We start from the raw sequence: 14,373 nt of genomic DNA on the forward strand, positions 1-14,373 counted from the left end.
AAGGGAAACTTCACTTTGGAGGATTGGGTGTAGATGTAGATGAAGATGTAGATATATTGTAAAATCACAAACATCACACGCATTTCACATTACATACCATCCATCATATTGCATCGCATCATATCATATCACATCACATCACGTATTATGTTCACTTACAACCCAAGAATTCAAGATTTAAACATCCAACTAACTCCATATGATATGTATACACGCTACGCTATATGACATTAACTAATAATAAACCCTAGAATATATATATATATATTCATAGAATACAAGTTTAAGTTTCAGTATAAATTTGAGTCTTCCTCTCTCTGTAATAAGTAGTAAGTAACTAGTAACAAGTAATAAGTAACTAGGTAGGTACCTAGGTACTTGTATTTACATCTATATCACCATATCACCATATCATATAGTTACCTAGGTATTGAATATTGAGATATTGAAAGATCTTATTTATATATAACAATATAACATACAAAATCACATAAATAACCCCTTTAAAGAAAATTAAAAGTTGAAAGATAAAAGATAAAAGCTAAAAGTTAAAAATTAAAAATTAAATAGAATCCTTTTTGGGGGGGGGGGTTATTGAGTGAGGATTTTGGATTTGGAGACTCTTGTATTAATAAAAGGTGTATGTGTATATGTTTATAAAGAGAAGAGGGGAGAAAAGAGAGAGGGAAAGGAAGATGGGCAGAGAGAGATAGGGACAGAGAGAGATAAGATGAGATGAGATGGAGAAATATCCTATCAACTACATCCATCATGAAATGAAATATTCATGATTTACCATAATATCAACTGTCCCATCCCACCTAAACCACCCCATCCTTCAAGACATAAAAATCTTCTATCCTATTCGCCAACCTCGAGGAAAATCACAGCACCTCCTCTATAAATCCCATCATACATCACACCCTCTCTTCTCTCTTCTCCTCTTCTCCTCTCCTCTCTTCCCCCCTTTCCCCCAAACCCCTAAATCAACACACCCCTTCCCCTTCCACCAAGACCCTAAAACCCAAACCCAAACCCAATCCTTATCCTAACCTAAACCCTAACAGCGAAACTTTTCAAATACTCATAATCCTCTACATTAGCATCAACAGTACGTCTAATGATTTCCGCTGCCTCAAGACCATATTTCTGGGTCCATTCTTCATTTTCTTGAGCTGGAGTTTTGGGTTTCTTTTTCTGTTTTTGGTGTGTTAGTTTTTTTTGGTTGTTTTATGTTGGGGGAGGGTATGTTAGGGTATGATGGATATTGATATTCCTTCCTTTTCATCCTATACCTTGCAGTTAAGTAATCTTAACACGGAGGAGTGAATATGTATGTGCATTAAGGAAGAGTGATAATAGGAAATGAAGAAAATCCAAAAAAAAAAAAAAAAAACTCACATGTTCCACACTCCTAGCTTTCAAACTCGTACTACTAATCGCATCATCATGAAAGCCCCTCCACTTCTCAAAAGCTTCCCTAGCTTTACGATGATGTTCCTCGGTATCCCAAATCAACATATTAGGATCATATTCCATCCCCACCTCTTTACAATACGCCTTAATAATTCCCTCTGGATTATCCAATAAATCATCTGCGTCAATAACTGTAATACTAACTTCTCCATCCTTTAAATTTTTCGAGGCGGAATCAGGGGTCTGGGCTAGCGAGGGACCGACTTGATTTTTGGAGCGGAGGAAATCGAAAACGCGGCGGAGTTCATCGTAGCCTGCTTCTTGGGGCATGAAATCGTAGAAACCGGTTACTTTGTCGAGAGGAGGGATGGTGCAGCGGAAGTAAGAGGGGATGCTGGAGCGGGGATGACGGATTAGGAAGGTGAAGTGGAATTGTTTGAGGATTTCGGCGGGGACGACGGTAGGGTTTCCGGGTTCGGCGGCAGTGTCGTAGGGATAGGGAGCTTTCTTGCTGGTTCCGTTTGTAAAGCCGTTAGTTTGACCGTTGGTGTGACCATTTGTGTGACCATTGGTGTGGTGACCGTTGGTTTCACCATTTGATACTCCGTTTGTCCCATTTGTTTCGCCATTGGTTCCTACTCCTTTCTTTACACTTTTACCAACGAGTGATGGCGCAATTGTTGCTGGTTTACCTTGAGGAGGTACGAGATAGTGAATGATATCTTTGATGAACAGACGCTTTCCCTATTTTTTATAAGCTAATGATACATGCATAAATGCGTATGTATGTAGAAATTGAGATTTAGTTGCATGAATGGTATATCATTCATGAAAATGGATCGCAATAACAAAAGAACTTGAACCATGGTAGGTCTACAACCTTGGTGATGTTGGTGAAAAAGGTCTTGGGATCAAACAGCAGAGGCAGAGTCCTCAAAATCAGACACTCGTCTCATGACCCAATCCAATCTCGAGGGTTCCCGCAAAACAGCAGAACTAAATCTATTCAAAGGAAAAATGGTGAAAGTAAATCTAATTCTAACCTCTTTCCCTTCTTTCTCAATTCTCTCAAAGACTTTCTTATATGTACTATCTGCGAAACCACTCTCCTGACGAGCGGACTCGTCATTCTCATATCTCGGGCTGAGTCTCTCGGGACCGAAGTAGAATGCATCTCCGAAGGGTTCGTGAACACAGGCGAGAACATCATCGCGAGTCATGAAGACCTACAAATAGGTTAGTTATTTCACGGAAAAGAACCACTGAATGTAATGGAATGGTGCTTACTCTTTCGAATGCGGTAGAGCATGCTCTTGGGTGGGTAGCACAAAAGATGGGTTTCATTGAAGCCATCTTGATGATTATATCTTTATCGAATCTATCAATTGAAAGCTGTAAATGATTTTAAAAGTATCCAAGCACCCACCAGACAAGTAAGAAGCAATCTATATCCCAAGTAAAGCTTTACAAAGTTGTCAGGGATTTCCTTTGTTATTCGTTTTCAGAATAATCAAAGGCAGGTACGTCAGGTACGATTTAAGATTTTACGAATTTTCAATTCGATTGGATTGGATCAGAAAGAAATGAATGCTGGCTGGATTGAAAAAGAGGAGAGAAAATGCTTTGAAGGTTTTGAAGTGAAAAGTAGTCAAAGGTAGCAAAAAGTAGTAAAAAGTAGTAAAAATAACTATATTACTTGCTACCCGTCCTAATACGTAAAGCGTGGGTAGTAGGGTATTAGGAAAATGCAGGAGACCAATTAATGAGAATGATGGTGAACATGTTTTCCGACCAACGAATCATATATGGAATATGGAAGATGAAAAATTTACACTTGCGCCTCTTCTCACTCTGATAGAAAAAAAATCCATGAATCTTATGTATCAGATCATGGATATAAAATTTGAAGCCAATGATCGATGATATTTGTGTGGTTCTGGGGATGTAAAGTTGATGGAAAAGGATATTTGCCCTACGTCAGGTCAAGCAAGGTATGACGCTATAAGGCAAGTCAAAAATGCCCCTCCTTCCAACTATAATTTTTTTTTAATTTTCCCTCTGCCATTTTTTGCCCCTCTTTCGATTTTCTGTATACGGAGTACCATAAGTACGTGCACTAAGAAACTAAAATTCGTGGGACATCAGGTTGTCAGGGCTCATGATAGATTGGTAATTTGTGGCTTGTTTCCGTGGGGGATAAGGGTGTGATAAGTTTAAGTTTAAGTGTCGGTCGATTCGGCAGGATTGCGAGGTTGATGGATAATTTATGTTGTTGACGAGTGAAAGTTGCATTATTTTCTGGTCGATTAGGGATTTTTATCTTGGGCAAAGAGTGAAATGATCATAATCACCCCCTTGATGTATATCATCTGAAAGCACAGAGTACGTACGGCGTGGTTAGCATGGATAAGCTGGTTTACCATAAAACATAGTACATATGTACCACATACAGCATCTAACCTCAAAGACAGACTACCGGTATACGGATGCGATGAACGGCATAAAATACGAAATGCGAAATGGTAACAATATCCTCAAGGCTTGAGCATAAATACGAGAAATAATATGATAAATCTCACAAGGTATGTGGTATCATCTGTATGGTACTACTATGTAGGATCATATGATCTTGATGATACGTAGAGTCTAGATAGGAGGAGGTAGGTACTAGATTGGTCTTTCTTTCTTTCATTTCATACCAATCTTTTGGTCGGTGGCTTATGAGTCGCCTACGTACTTCGTACCTCTTTTCTGAGTACGTACGAGTCTACACCCTCCACAAGTTATGAATAAGTACGAGGATCACTAATGAATAATTTGAGTCATTCACTCGACTAACTCCCTGGTCTAGCTTCCGCTTTGCCAAGGCTTGAGAAAAGGCCACTGATATCATATCTCCTCGGATCCTTACAGCCTTGTGAGTTCAGGGATGTTCGAGACTACCTACTGCTACTGACAACTTACAAGCAATGGACGAGCAACAAGGAAAAGTAGTAGTGGATATGGACCCGGTACACTTCTTGCAAATGTAAATTTTACACAAATATATAAATATGTAAATATCTACATAATACCCCAAACAACGACGTTAACCTTGGAAAATGGTCGGTCCCTGATCACCCCCCTCCCTATCATTGAAAAAAGGCCTCTGTCTCAAGATACCGGTATAAATCCGTGGCGGCGTTCGCTCAACCCGGCCACACGAGCGAATATGGAACTTTATCCCTGTTCATGACTTGATGATCCGCTCGGCGGCGGACTGTTATCGAATGATTCAAGGTCGCTTGGCAATGAAATGATGTTGGGTGGTTTTTCTTACTCTGTAAATAATTTCTATCTCGTCCCACTTCTTTTAGAGGTCAAGCTTTTACTCTTTGAGAAAGAATCGATGTCGATCATTACTTGCTACATTATTCAATTTATCACATCAATGAATGGATGAGCTGAATGGATGAGCTGAATGGATGAGCTGCAACTGGATATTGGCAGAGGAACGCAACCCCAACCCCAACCCCAACCAAGGGGGAAGCACATAGGCAGTATAGGTATAGTACATACGGAGAGAGGACAGAAGTAGAAGTAGTAGATTAAAACTTCCAAACTTCTTTTTCCTTCCAACTTCTCAATGGACCCATTTATTTCCTATTTCAAATCCATCCCAGTTTCTCAAAGCAGCCAAAGAAAGCCCAAAAAAGAAACCTCGGGATACCCAATTAATCAAAATCAATCAAAAATCAATCAAATCCTTTTTATATCCGCAAGATCCGCATTGCATGTGGAAAAATCCATTCTTTCTTTTGATTGTTAACTCACTATTTACATTATCCGTGAATATTCTCTACATCCAATACGGTCCTTTCCCTCCTTCCGTGCAATGCAAAGCACTTTCCCTATGGTGTAGTAGCAGTATTATTATTATTATTATTATTATCATTATTATTACTATCATTATCATTATCCAGCATACATCATCAATTTATGCATAGTAGAGTCTGGTTCGAGGCACTCAAGAGTCAAGACCATCCAAGACCGTAAACTCGCACTTGTATTCCTTTCGTACATACGCACTTATTCCCTCCAAGACCTCAATATCTGCACTCTTTACGCTGCCAAGAGGGAATCTCTTGTCAATTTCTACTACGCCGTCTTGCTCTTTTCTTACTGACTCTACTGGTTCAGCCCATTATTTTTTTTTATTTTTTTTCCTTATATCCGAAGGGGGTTCCAAAGGTCAACATTACTACTCAATAAAGAATAATAAGAGGGGTTAAATGCCCGAGCATCACCCTTACCAATACCTTACTTAGGTAGTAAATACTAGATTGGTGGAGTTCTATTAACCATAGCAAAACACGAGAACTCTTCCATTGAATCATCTTTCCCTTATTCAGATTGAGAAGAGAGCAATTCAAGAAAATCTCTTCAGATTTCATCCTTTAATTTTCAATCATGTCAGGAACATCACCCGATCAACAATCACCGGCATCACAATCGCAACCACAGTCACAGTCACAACCAGAGTCACAATCACAACCAATTCAAAGTCAAGAAACTCCACTCAGTCCAAGTCAATCATCTCCCGACCTCGAAACTGCTGAAGATTGGCATGCGGCTCCATCACAGCCACGTCCTGCGCCCATACAAAAGAGACGACGAGTTACAAGAGCTTGTGATGAGTGTAGGAGGAAGAAGATAAAATGTGATGGAAAGCAACCCTGCACTCATTGCACTGTATATAGTTATGGTACGATATTGCATGTAATCTTGTATTTTTACTTCTCTCGTTGACCGATGTGCTTGCAACAGATTGTACATATGACCAGCCGTCAAACAGGAGGAGGAACCCCGCGCCGCAGTATCTCGAATCTTTGGAGCTCCGCTTACAACGCGCAGAGAGCATTATAAAAACTTACCTGCCAAGCATAAATCTGAACGACCCAAACATGGATGCTGTAGCATTGTTACAGCAACGACAAGTTGCGCCAATGACACCGTTAACCACGAACTCAATGCCAAGTGCGACTCCACAACAACCACATCTATCAGAACAAGATGCGCAGTTACGATCAATGATAGAGTCTACTGGGCAACTTGATCTGGACGAACGTGGACATTGGGACTTTCATGGCGGCTCTTCCGGTGCTGTTTTTATGAAGCGCCTACGTGAACAGTTTGGCAGTTTACTCGGATCTCCCAACCTACTTCCTAAACTACCACGTGCGGAGATGCCACCCTCCTTCGATTCTCCCAAGTCGTTTACAGAGTCCCCTTTTGATCCCGGTCTTCCCAATACATTTGACCTTCCTCCTCGAGAAATCGCCATGGCTTTGTGTGAAGATTCGTTGCATTGCGGTTGTTGTCTCTTGCGTTTTGTTCACGAACCGAGTTTTTATGAAATGTTTAATAGGATATACGATTTGCCAGTTGAAAGTTTTGGTGACCAAGAGCATAGATTTCTGCCATTGCTGTACATGACTTTAGCCTTAGGTTGCATGTTCTCGTCAGAGCCATCAAGTTCCACAGACCCGGATGGGAAGAAGTATAAAAGTAGTATGGATCAAGGGTGAGTGTTGTCTTGGGCGATGATGCGACATGTATCCCCACAGCCTCGTCTCACTCGAACTTCGCCGTGGGGCATACGTCTTTATTCTGTGCTACCTTGTACTTCATGATATCACAAGACTAACCTTTCATTAGATTCAAGTTCTACAAAGCTGCTCGGCAAATGATGGATTTGACTGATTGTCGCGACATGACGGCTCTGCAAACAGTCATATTCATGGTCCTGTTCCTACAAGCAACATCAAACTTGAGCGTATGTTATTCTTACCTAGGTCTTGCTCTGAGATCTGCGTTACGCCTGGGTTTACATCGTAGCCTGAGTGGCAATTTCAATGTTATCGAGCGGGAAACCAGAAAACGAGTGTTCTGGATAATACGAAAGCTGGATACCTACGTTTCTGCTCTCCTAGGATTTCCTATAATGTTAAGTGGCGACGATATCGACCAAGATTTGCCAGTTGAGGTAGACGATGAGTATATAACCAAGGATGCGATACTTCCCATGCCCCCTGGCAAAATGTCGTTGCTTGCGGCTTCAAATGCGCACACACGACTCATGGCCATTACCCCAAAGGTTATTAAACATATCTATCCGATAAAAGGATTGGAGCAATCTATTTCAGGAAATAATAATGCATCTTACACCATCAGTCACTCAAAAATTAGGGAGATTGAAAAGGATTTAGCAGACTGGCTAGATAGGTTACCCATGGGATTACGTCCTGGAGGTGAAGGTCCACCCGAATTGATTCGGTAAGATGTTTGATCCAAGTATTCTATACTTCGACATAGAACGCAAGATCTATTCGAGTGGCGGAACTTGTGATGGATGTTTGCTAACCATAGTATAGTGTTCAACAACTTTTACGGTTAGCCTACGCACATGTTCAAATGATGTTATATCGACCATTTCTTCATTATGTTTCTGGAAAGAGTTGTGCAGGAAAGACCGTTGATGAAAGATCATACGCATGTGCAGCTGCTGGCGTCAGTGTAGCTCGTAATATCATTCATATTACCGCAGAGATGAAGAAGCAATCTCTCTTGAGAGGAGCATATTGGTTTACCATGTACACAACCTTCTTCTCCGTCATATCCCTAGTGTACTACGTCCTTGAGAATCCCGACAAGAGTGGAGCTGCAGAGATTTTGGCAGATGCAAATGATGGAAAGGATGCTTTGATTGGCCTTGCTCAAAGAAGTATGGCTGCTGATAGATGTTCGGAAACTCTCAAGGTTAGTGCGACATCTTACCATGTATCATTTTTCTAACGCAAATTAGCCACTTTTTGAACAACTACCCGAAAAGTTAAAAAATCGACCCACTTCGATTCCATCAAAGAAAAAAAGATCAGCACCTGCATCTGCACATCAAACGCATCGCAGTAGTCCGGAGATCCCAAGACCAAGTTCAAGCCACATAACTCCAATACCTCGCGCCACAACATTTCCCCAAACTACCACCTCTCTTCACACCAGCGGTCTTCCAATGCAAAACCTTAACCACCGTTTTCAAATAAACACATCTTCTAATCCGAACCTTCGACAAGGTTTTCAAGATCTCGTATCACCAAGCGATTTATCCAATGCTGGTACTCCTGAAAGCGTATCGTCGACTAGTCATAGCATCCCACAATATGGTATGCAAAATCAATTCAATGCTAACAATAGTATACCATATCTCACTGGATTGATGTTTCCATCCTCTGATCCTTTTGCGTATCCAAATCAACCAATGATGGAATTCGACGCGCAACACTTGAAGCAGGAAAATGATTTGGATGATCCTAGAGCACAACAAATTTACATGAGTGGAAGTGGAGCGGGAACAGGAACTGTAATGTATGATGATTTAGAGGGACAAATATTTGGACCAATACCGGCATATATGATACACAATCAACAGGGATTTGAGCTATCGGGCGGGGGGCAAGGAGGTTCAGGGAATCGCATGGGTGGGTTAATTCAGGGAGGAAATGCAAATGCGACAGGTACAGCTGGAACTGGACCCGGAGTTGGAGTGAGACCGGGAAATACAGGGTTTAATCCCCAGAATTTGGTGTATAATACGGGGATGAATTTGGATGGGATTTTTGATAATGTTGGAGGTGATACTCGCGGGACGGGAGAGGAATGGAATGGGATGAGTGATCAGGGATTTAGGTGAGGGTGTTTAGATGGAATGGATGGAATGGATGGGCCTAGACATATTGTCAATTTTTGACAGGGTGGGAGGGAAGGTTATCGTCTGACTTTTTGATTGACTTCGATTTCTCTCTTCTGTGAAGAGCTCTTCCGTGAAGAGTATTAGTATTACACGATTTCGATATTGATATCGATATTGTTTTGTCAGTGCATGTCATGGTACAGCACGGCATAGCACGGGACGGGACGACTAGACGAGAATAATTCGGATGAGAAGAACGGGATGAAGGAAAAAGCAGGAATTGCAAAATTTTCATCATGATGAAAAACCTCTTTTTTTTCATCTTCATTGAATAGAGAGCGACTGAGCGACGGACGCTTGGCTGGTTAATTCGTTGGTTAGTGGGTGATTTAATTCAAAGATTCAAAGATTTTAAAGATTCAGGGATTTGAAAAACGTGTATGGCATATAAGCAAGCGAGTAAAATACCCCCCCTGCCCGCGTTCCTTCGAGAGGAATACATTGAATTTTTTTTAAAAAATAAACTTGAAAAGAAAAAAAAAAAAAAAAAAGCATTCCGGGAATGATTTGATATAGTATGGATTATATGGTATGATGTGGTATGGATTGTATGGTGTGGTATGGTATGATGTGGTATGCTTTAATGTATATTTTTGTATGTATTTCATATATGTATTTCATGTAGATAGATAAACTTGGAAGGAGGGAGTAGGTAGATGATAATTTATTGAGTGTATTAGGTCTCTCAAATCTCTTAAATCTCTCACAAAGTAATTTTTTATTTTTATTAGAAAACTATAAGAGAAAATTTATTAATATATATATAAATATAACAACACTATCAATAAACAAATAATTAAACAAGTATCAATGTATCAATAATATCTAATAAATTAAAATATATTAAAACCCTCTTAGCCCTAATTAACCCTAGCCCAACATCCATCCATCCAGCAATTTAATCTAGCCAAGCCAAACCAAGCAAATATAACCATAACCATAGCCAAAGCAATAGCCAAAGCAATAAAAGCACCACCACCCACCATCCCATCCCTATGCCAAATCCCCAATCCCCAATGCCCAAATAATATCATCCGATCCTTCTTTTGCGAGAGCCCATTTGCTAGCTCCTCTCGCGTTGCAATGTGATATCTAAGATACCTTTCTTGATTATTCTCTTTTTGTCCTACTTTCAAGTTTCGGCTCCCATCACCGTTCGTCTCCATCCTCATCTTCCATTATTAACCTCATGACAATAATTCCCTCGTTTTTATACCACCCACATAAAAAGGACAACAGTAGCTAATACAATATGCATGACGAAGAAGAATTTCCATGCAGAAAACCAAACGTATAGAAAAGTCAACGCTAAAACGCAACTGATTCAAGGTCAGAAAACCACCTCCCATTTTATCCATTAGCATGAGCTGTCCATGTAGTATCAGCATAGCAACATTTGAAACCATCCATGACAGCCGAAAACAATAACATAAGCAAGAATGCCAAAGACCATCCGTTTTATCTTCTTGGATAAATCAATTAATCAATCCTCAAAGTATACGGACTTCCACTTCTCACACTACCACCTTCAACATTATCAACACTCCTCAGTGATCTAGGTGTGCGTGGTGCTTGTCCTCCTCCTCTACCATCATTTTGTCCATGATGATTCATAGGCGAGAAATCCCTAATACTTCCCGAACTACTATCCGCCTTTCCAGCGAACGGTATTGATCTTCCATATCTTGGGTCAACCGCTGGGGCTAATCTATATCTCTTGCTGGTATGCTGTGAAGCCTCATCATCAACAATAACAATCATCCATACACCAATTGCTCCATTAGAACCAATGAGTGGCGTGCAATGAATCCAACGTGGTCGACCTTCCAAATCATCTTTTGTGACCCAACGGACTTTAGCGGTAACACCTCGACCATCAGCAAAAGCTTGAGTTAATTCCTCACGGACACGACTGCTGCCTCCTATTTTTGCCATAAAAGGTGATTGTAAAATACCAGGTACTCTGAGGGTTGGACTCGCGAATAGAACCCTCAAGTTTGGATATGGACGAACGAGAAGATAGTTCTCATATATACCACCAAGTTTTCCACTGATGCGTCCTAGGTGTGGATTTGGCTTCAAACCATCAGGGCTTGTACTAGTGATGTGTAATCTCGGCTTATGCCAATTTCCTCTCTGGAAATTGCTGTCAGGATGATCCTCTTCAGTTTCTTTATGCATTCTTCCTCCCCATTTTCGTACTGTGTCTAACTCTTGCATATTTAACATTTCGCTCAATTCTTGGAATTCGTCTTTTGGAGGTGGCGGTGGAAGCTCCTCGTGTTCTGCATTAGGATTTGCGGCTCGTTCTGCTTCACGCTCCTCGGCAAGTTCTTCTACTGCAACAAGACGTTGAAGGGATTCTAATTCGGCGCATTCTTTAACCAAACCCGAAATATCGACTTGTGCACCAATGAAATATCGAATTGTTCCTCTGCTATCACATAGTGGAGCACACATTAGAAGATTCATGAAAGGTGATCCATCACGTCGACTTTTGTTTTATTAGCTATTGTCTCCAAATAGATCAAGGTAAGACTTACTAATTAAGAAAAGTCTCATAATGTTCTTGACCAGCCTCAATCTTCTCTCGAATCCTCCTCACACTGAATGGATTTGTTTTTGGTCCTTGTAAAAATCTACAATTCCTACCAAGAACATAACTCATACCATACTGTGTTGTTCGGTGAAATTCTAAAACAGATTAGAACAAATCTTATATTGGGTAATCAAAACATACCCTCTGAAGCAAAAACAATAGGATTATCCGGACGAGAAGGATCGGTTAAACAAAAGACCTCCGCCAAACCTTCAGAAGCCTCTCTCAAGTGTGCCGGTAAAGTTCCAGTAATTCGTCTCTGGATCGATATGCTGACAGTCTGAATATATGCCCATGTAATATAAGCAGGAAGATCTTCTCGAACTAAAACGTCAAACGCCTTTGAGGCCTTCTCTTCTAATGCAGCACTCATTGTCTTCGAGGCTGCAGTAGCCGTAAAATCGAAACCTGGAATTGGTTCTAGAGCTTCCGCAATAGCATTGGAGTATGAAATAGCTTTGAGGGCTTTAACAGCATCCAGATAATATATAAGTATAGGAATGGAAGAAGGTCTCTGCGCGCCTAGAAAAGAAGTGAATCTTAAAAGTAATGAAGGATCACTAAAAATCATTCGTAAATGCTCCGTTGAAAAGAGTTGTTCTGATCTTTTTTCTAGAGAAAATCGTTTGGCCCCAGTCTCGGTTGCTGACACGAGATCAAAAGATCCAGGATCAACATCTTCCTCGTTCAATGGCTCCAAAGTCTCTCCATCCTCCAGCACCCCTGTTTTCTGTAGTGGTGGGAGAGATGTGGCATTTGTTTGATAGGAAGACACGGAACCAGCTCGAGAACGTGAGCGCGCCGTTGAAGGTGAAGACATTGATAGTTGTGAAGATAGTATACTTGGCTTTGAATCTCTGATTTCCACACGCTCCTCTCTTTCCGGCATATCAAATAAATCTAGAGAATGCTCTCCAGTCTCGCGGTGTTCTTCGTTGTAAAGACTACTACTAGAATGCGTTAGCTAATTTTGTTGGTGCAAATAACTATGTTCAAGGCTTACCTTGTCCGCTCAGGAATATCAACTTGAGCTTGTAAAACTTTTGCTGATTTGTCGGATGCGGGTGATGCAGCTCCCTTTCTTTGACTGTTAGGATCAAATGCTCTGTCCAACGAAAGCCTCCTCGGTCGATTCCCTTGAGATGGTCCTGCTAGATGGTGTCCTCCCGCTGATCTATATGGTTTGTAGAATGGTATATCCTTTACTTCTGCACCACCGTCTTCCTCTCCTGGACTTGCTTCCTCTATTCTAATTGGGGGTGTAAAGGTAGGAGCTTTTCCATAAGCATGTATTGCCGCACGACGATCTGGCAGATTCTGAATATTCATCTCTGTAGATGTAGGAGATGTCGACTGATTAGGGTGAGGAAACTAAGTGTGGCAAGAGTGATGTCAGTTTACTTGTAGAAAGATTATCTCATTCTATCTTTTTCAATTTTCAATAAACATCAACAATTGAATATCATGCGCTTTATGACATAGATAATATGAGGCATATTCATTGATGCTTAAAGCAGTTCTCTTCTCCGCAATCTCAAGCATTCGACCGGGTTAATTCCCCGATGAAAATCAATAGTGAGGAAAAGGACAAGGTTGAAAAGGAGCAATTAAAGCTTTTTAAGGGTGGAGAAAACAAAATCATGATCATCAACATACATAAGATGTTTCTTGAAGGCTATTCCTCCTCTTTTGCTTTAAATGTTTCCACATCTCTGCAACTAGCAAAGAAGATCCTCTCCAATGTTAAGTATTTTAAAGATATGTTATATCAATGGCAGAATAAAAAAGATATCCAAGATGGAAAGGGCAGCAAAAAGAACGGATTGTAAATGCTGAGTTATGACATACCAAAGAGAAGATAGGGGGAGGCTTTATTTGAGGGGCACTCCCGATACCAATTCCAATTCCATTTCCACTTCCACTTCCACCAATAATAGGACCAACAGCAGCACTGGGACCAGGGCGAACACGAACACCGGAAGTATATGCACGTCCTTGTCTTTGGAGGGGTTGTGATTGATCTCCAATGCTTGTTGATCTCTTCGACATGACGATTCCTTGAGAAATTGGAGGGAGAACGTGAAGGTCTAGGATCTTGGACGAATCAAAAGAAGGAATTTGACATGATCCATGTGGCGATGTAGTTTAAAAAGTGGAAAGGGGAAAAATCAGAAGAGGTTTAATCCCAGTTGGTCAATTTTGAATTTTTGAGTTTGAACCTGGGATCACTAGTTGAGAATTTGAGACTGGAGACTCAACACTGGGTGTGGGTGGACTTACGAGAGGAAAAAAAGAGAAGCTGCCAAGAAGAGATTTGGCACATCTATTTCCTCATTTGATCAATTTCATTACCAGTTTACCAGTTATGATGGAGAGAGCATGCTAGGTACAGGACTAGGTAGGTACTAGGCATTCGGTACTCGAGTATACTTTAAGGATCCGAGGGAAAACGTGATTCCGGCCGGCCAAACTAAGTAGGAACTAGACGGTGCTCAGACTAATCATTTGGTGATTTGACTATTGAAGTACGTTGGAGGCGTATCCCAATGAAATCAATGACGTGAAAAGT

At 40.8% G+C, this 14,373-nt stretch overlaps 4 protein-coding genes across 4 annotated transcripts; 1 reads left to right on the plus strand and 3 right to left on the minus strand.

Moving 5' to 3' along the window:
- Nucleotides 1-1,053: 1,053 nt before the first annotated feature.
- On the minus strand, nt 1,054-2,769 carry SS1G_12560 (hypothetical protein; the record flags this gene model as incomplete). The annotated part of the gene is made up of 4 exons (XM_001586523.1): nt 1,054-1,197; nt 1,402-2,160; nt 2,334-2,642; nt 2,704-2,769. The coding sequence occupies 4 exons, from the start codon at nt 2,767-2,769 to the stop codon at nt 1,054-1,056; spliced, it is 1,278 nt and encodes a 425-aa protein (XP_001586573.1).
- Nucleotides 2,770-6,359: 3,590 nt separating this feature from the next.
- Nucleotides 6,360-9,145, plus strand: SS1G_12561 (hypothetical protein; the record flags this gene model as incomplete). The annotated part of the gene is made up of 4 exons (XM_001586524.1): nt 6,360-6,979; nt 7,114-7,731; nt 7,830-8,214; nt 8,261-9,145. 4 exons carry the CDS (start codon nt 6,360-6,362, stop codon nt 9,143-9,145), a joined length of 2,508 nt encoding a protein of 835 aa, XP_001586574.1.
- Nucleotides 9,146-10,065: 920 nt separating this feature from the next.
- SS1G_12562 (predicted protein) lies at nt 10,066-10,371 on the minus strand (the record flags this gene model as incomplete). Its single annotated transcript, XM_001586525.1, has 1 exon — nt 10,066-10,371. The coding sequence occupies one exon, from the start codon at nt 10,369-10,371 to the stop codon at nt 10,066-10,068; it is 306 nt and encodes a 101-aa protein (XP_001586575.1).
- Nucleotides 10,372-10,684: 313 nt separating this feature from the next.
- Nucleotides 10,685-13,853, minus strand: SS1G_12563 (hypothetical protein; the record flags this gene model as incomplete). Its single annotated transcript, XM_001586526.1, has 5 exons — nt 10,685-11,642; nt 11,749-11,899; nt 11,946-12,754; nt 12,808-13,175; nt 13,653-13,853. The coding sequence occupies 5 exons, from the start codon at nt 13,851-13,853 to the stop codon at nt 10,685-10,687; spliced, it is 2,487 nt and encodes an 828-aa protein (XP_001586576.1).
- Between the last annotated feature and the right edge of the window lie 520 nt (nt 13,854-14,373).

The sequence above is a fragment of the Sclerotinia sclerotiorum genome, genomic scaffold, assembly GCF_000146945.2.
Source record: "Sclerotinia sclerotiorum 1980 UF-70 scaffold_21 genomic scaffold, whole genome shotgun sequence".
In the NCBI taxonomy this organism is placed as follows: domain Eukaryota; kingdom Fungi; phylum Ascomycota; class Leotiomycetes; order Helotiales; family Sclerotiniaceae; genus Sclerotinia; species Sclerotinia sclerotiorum.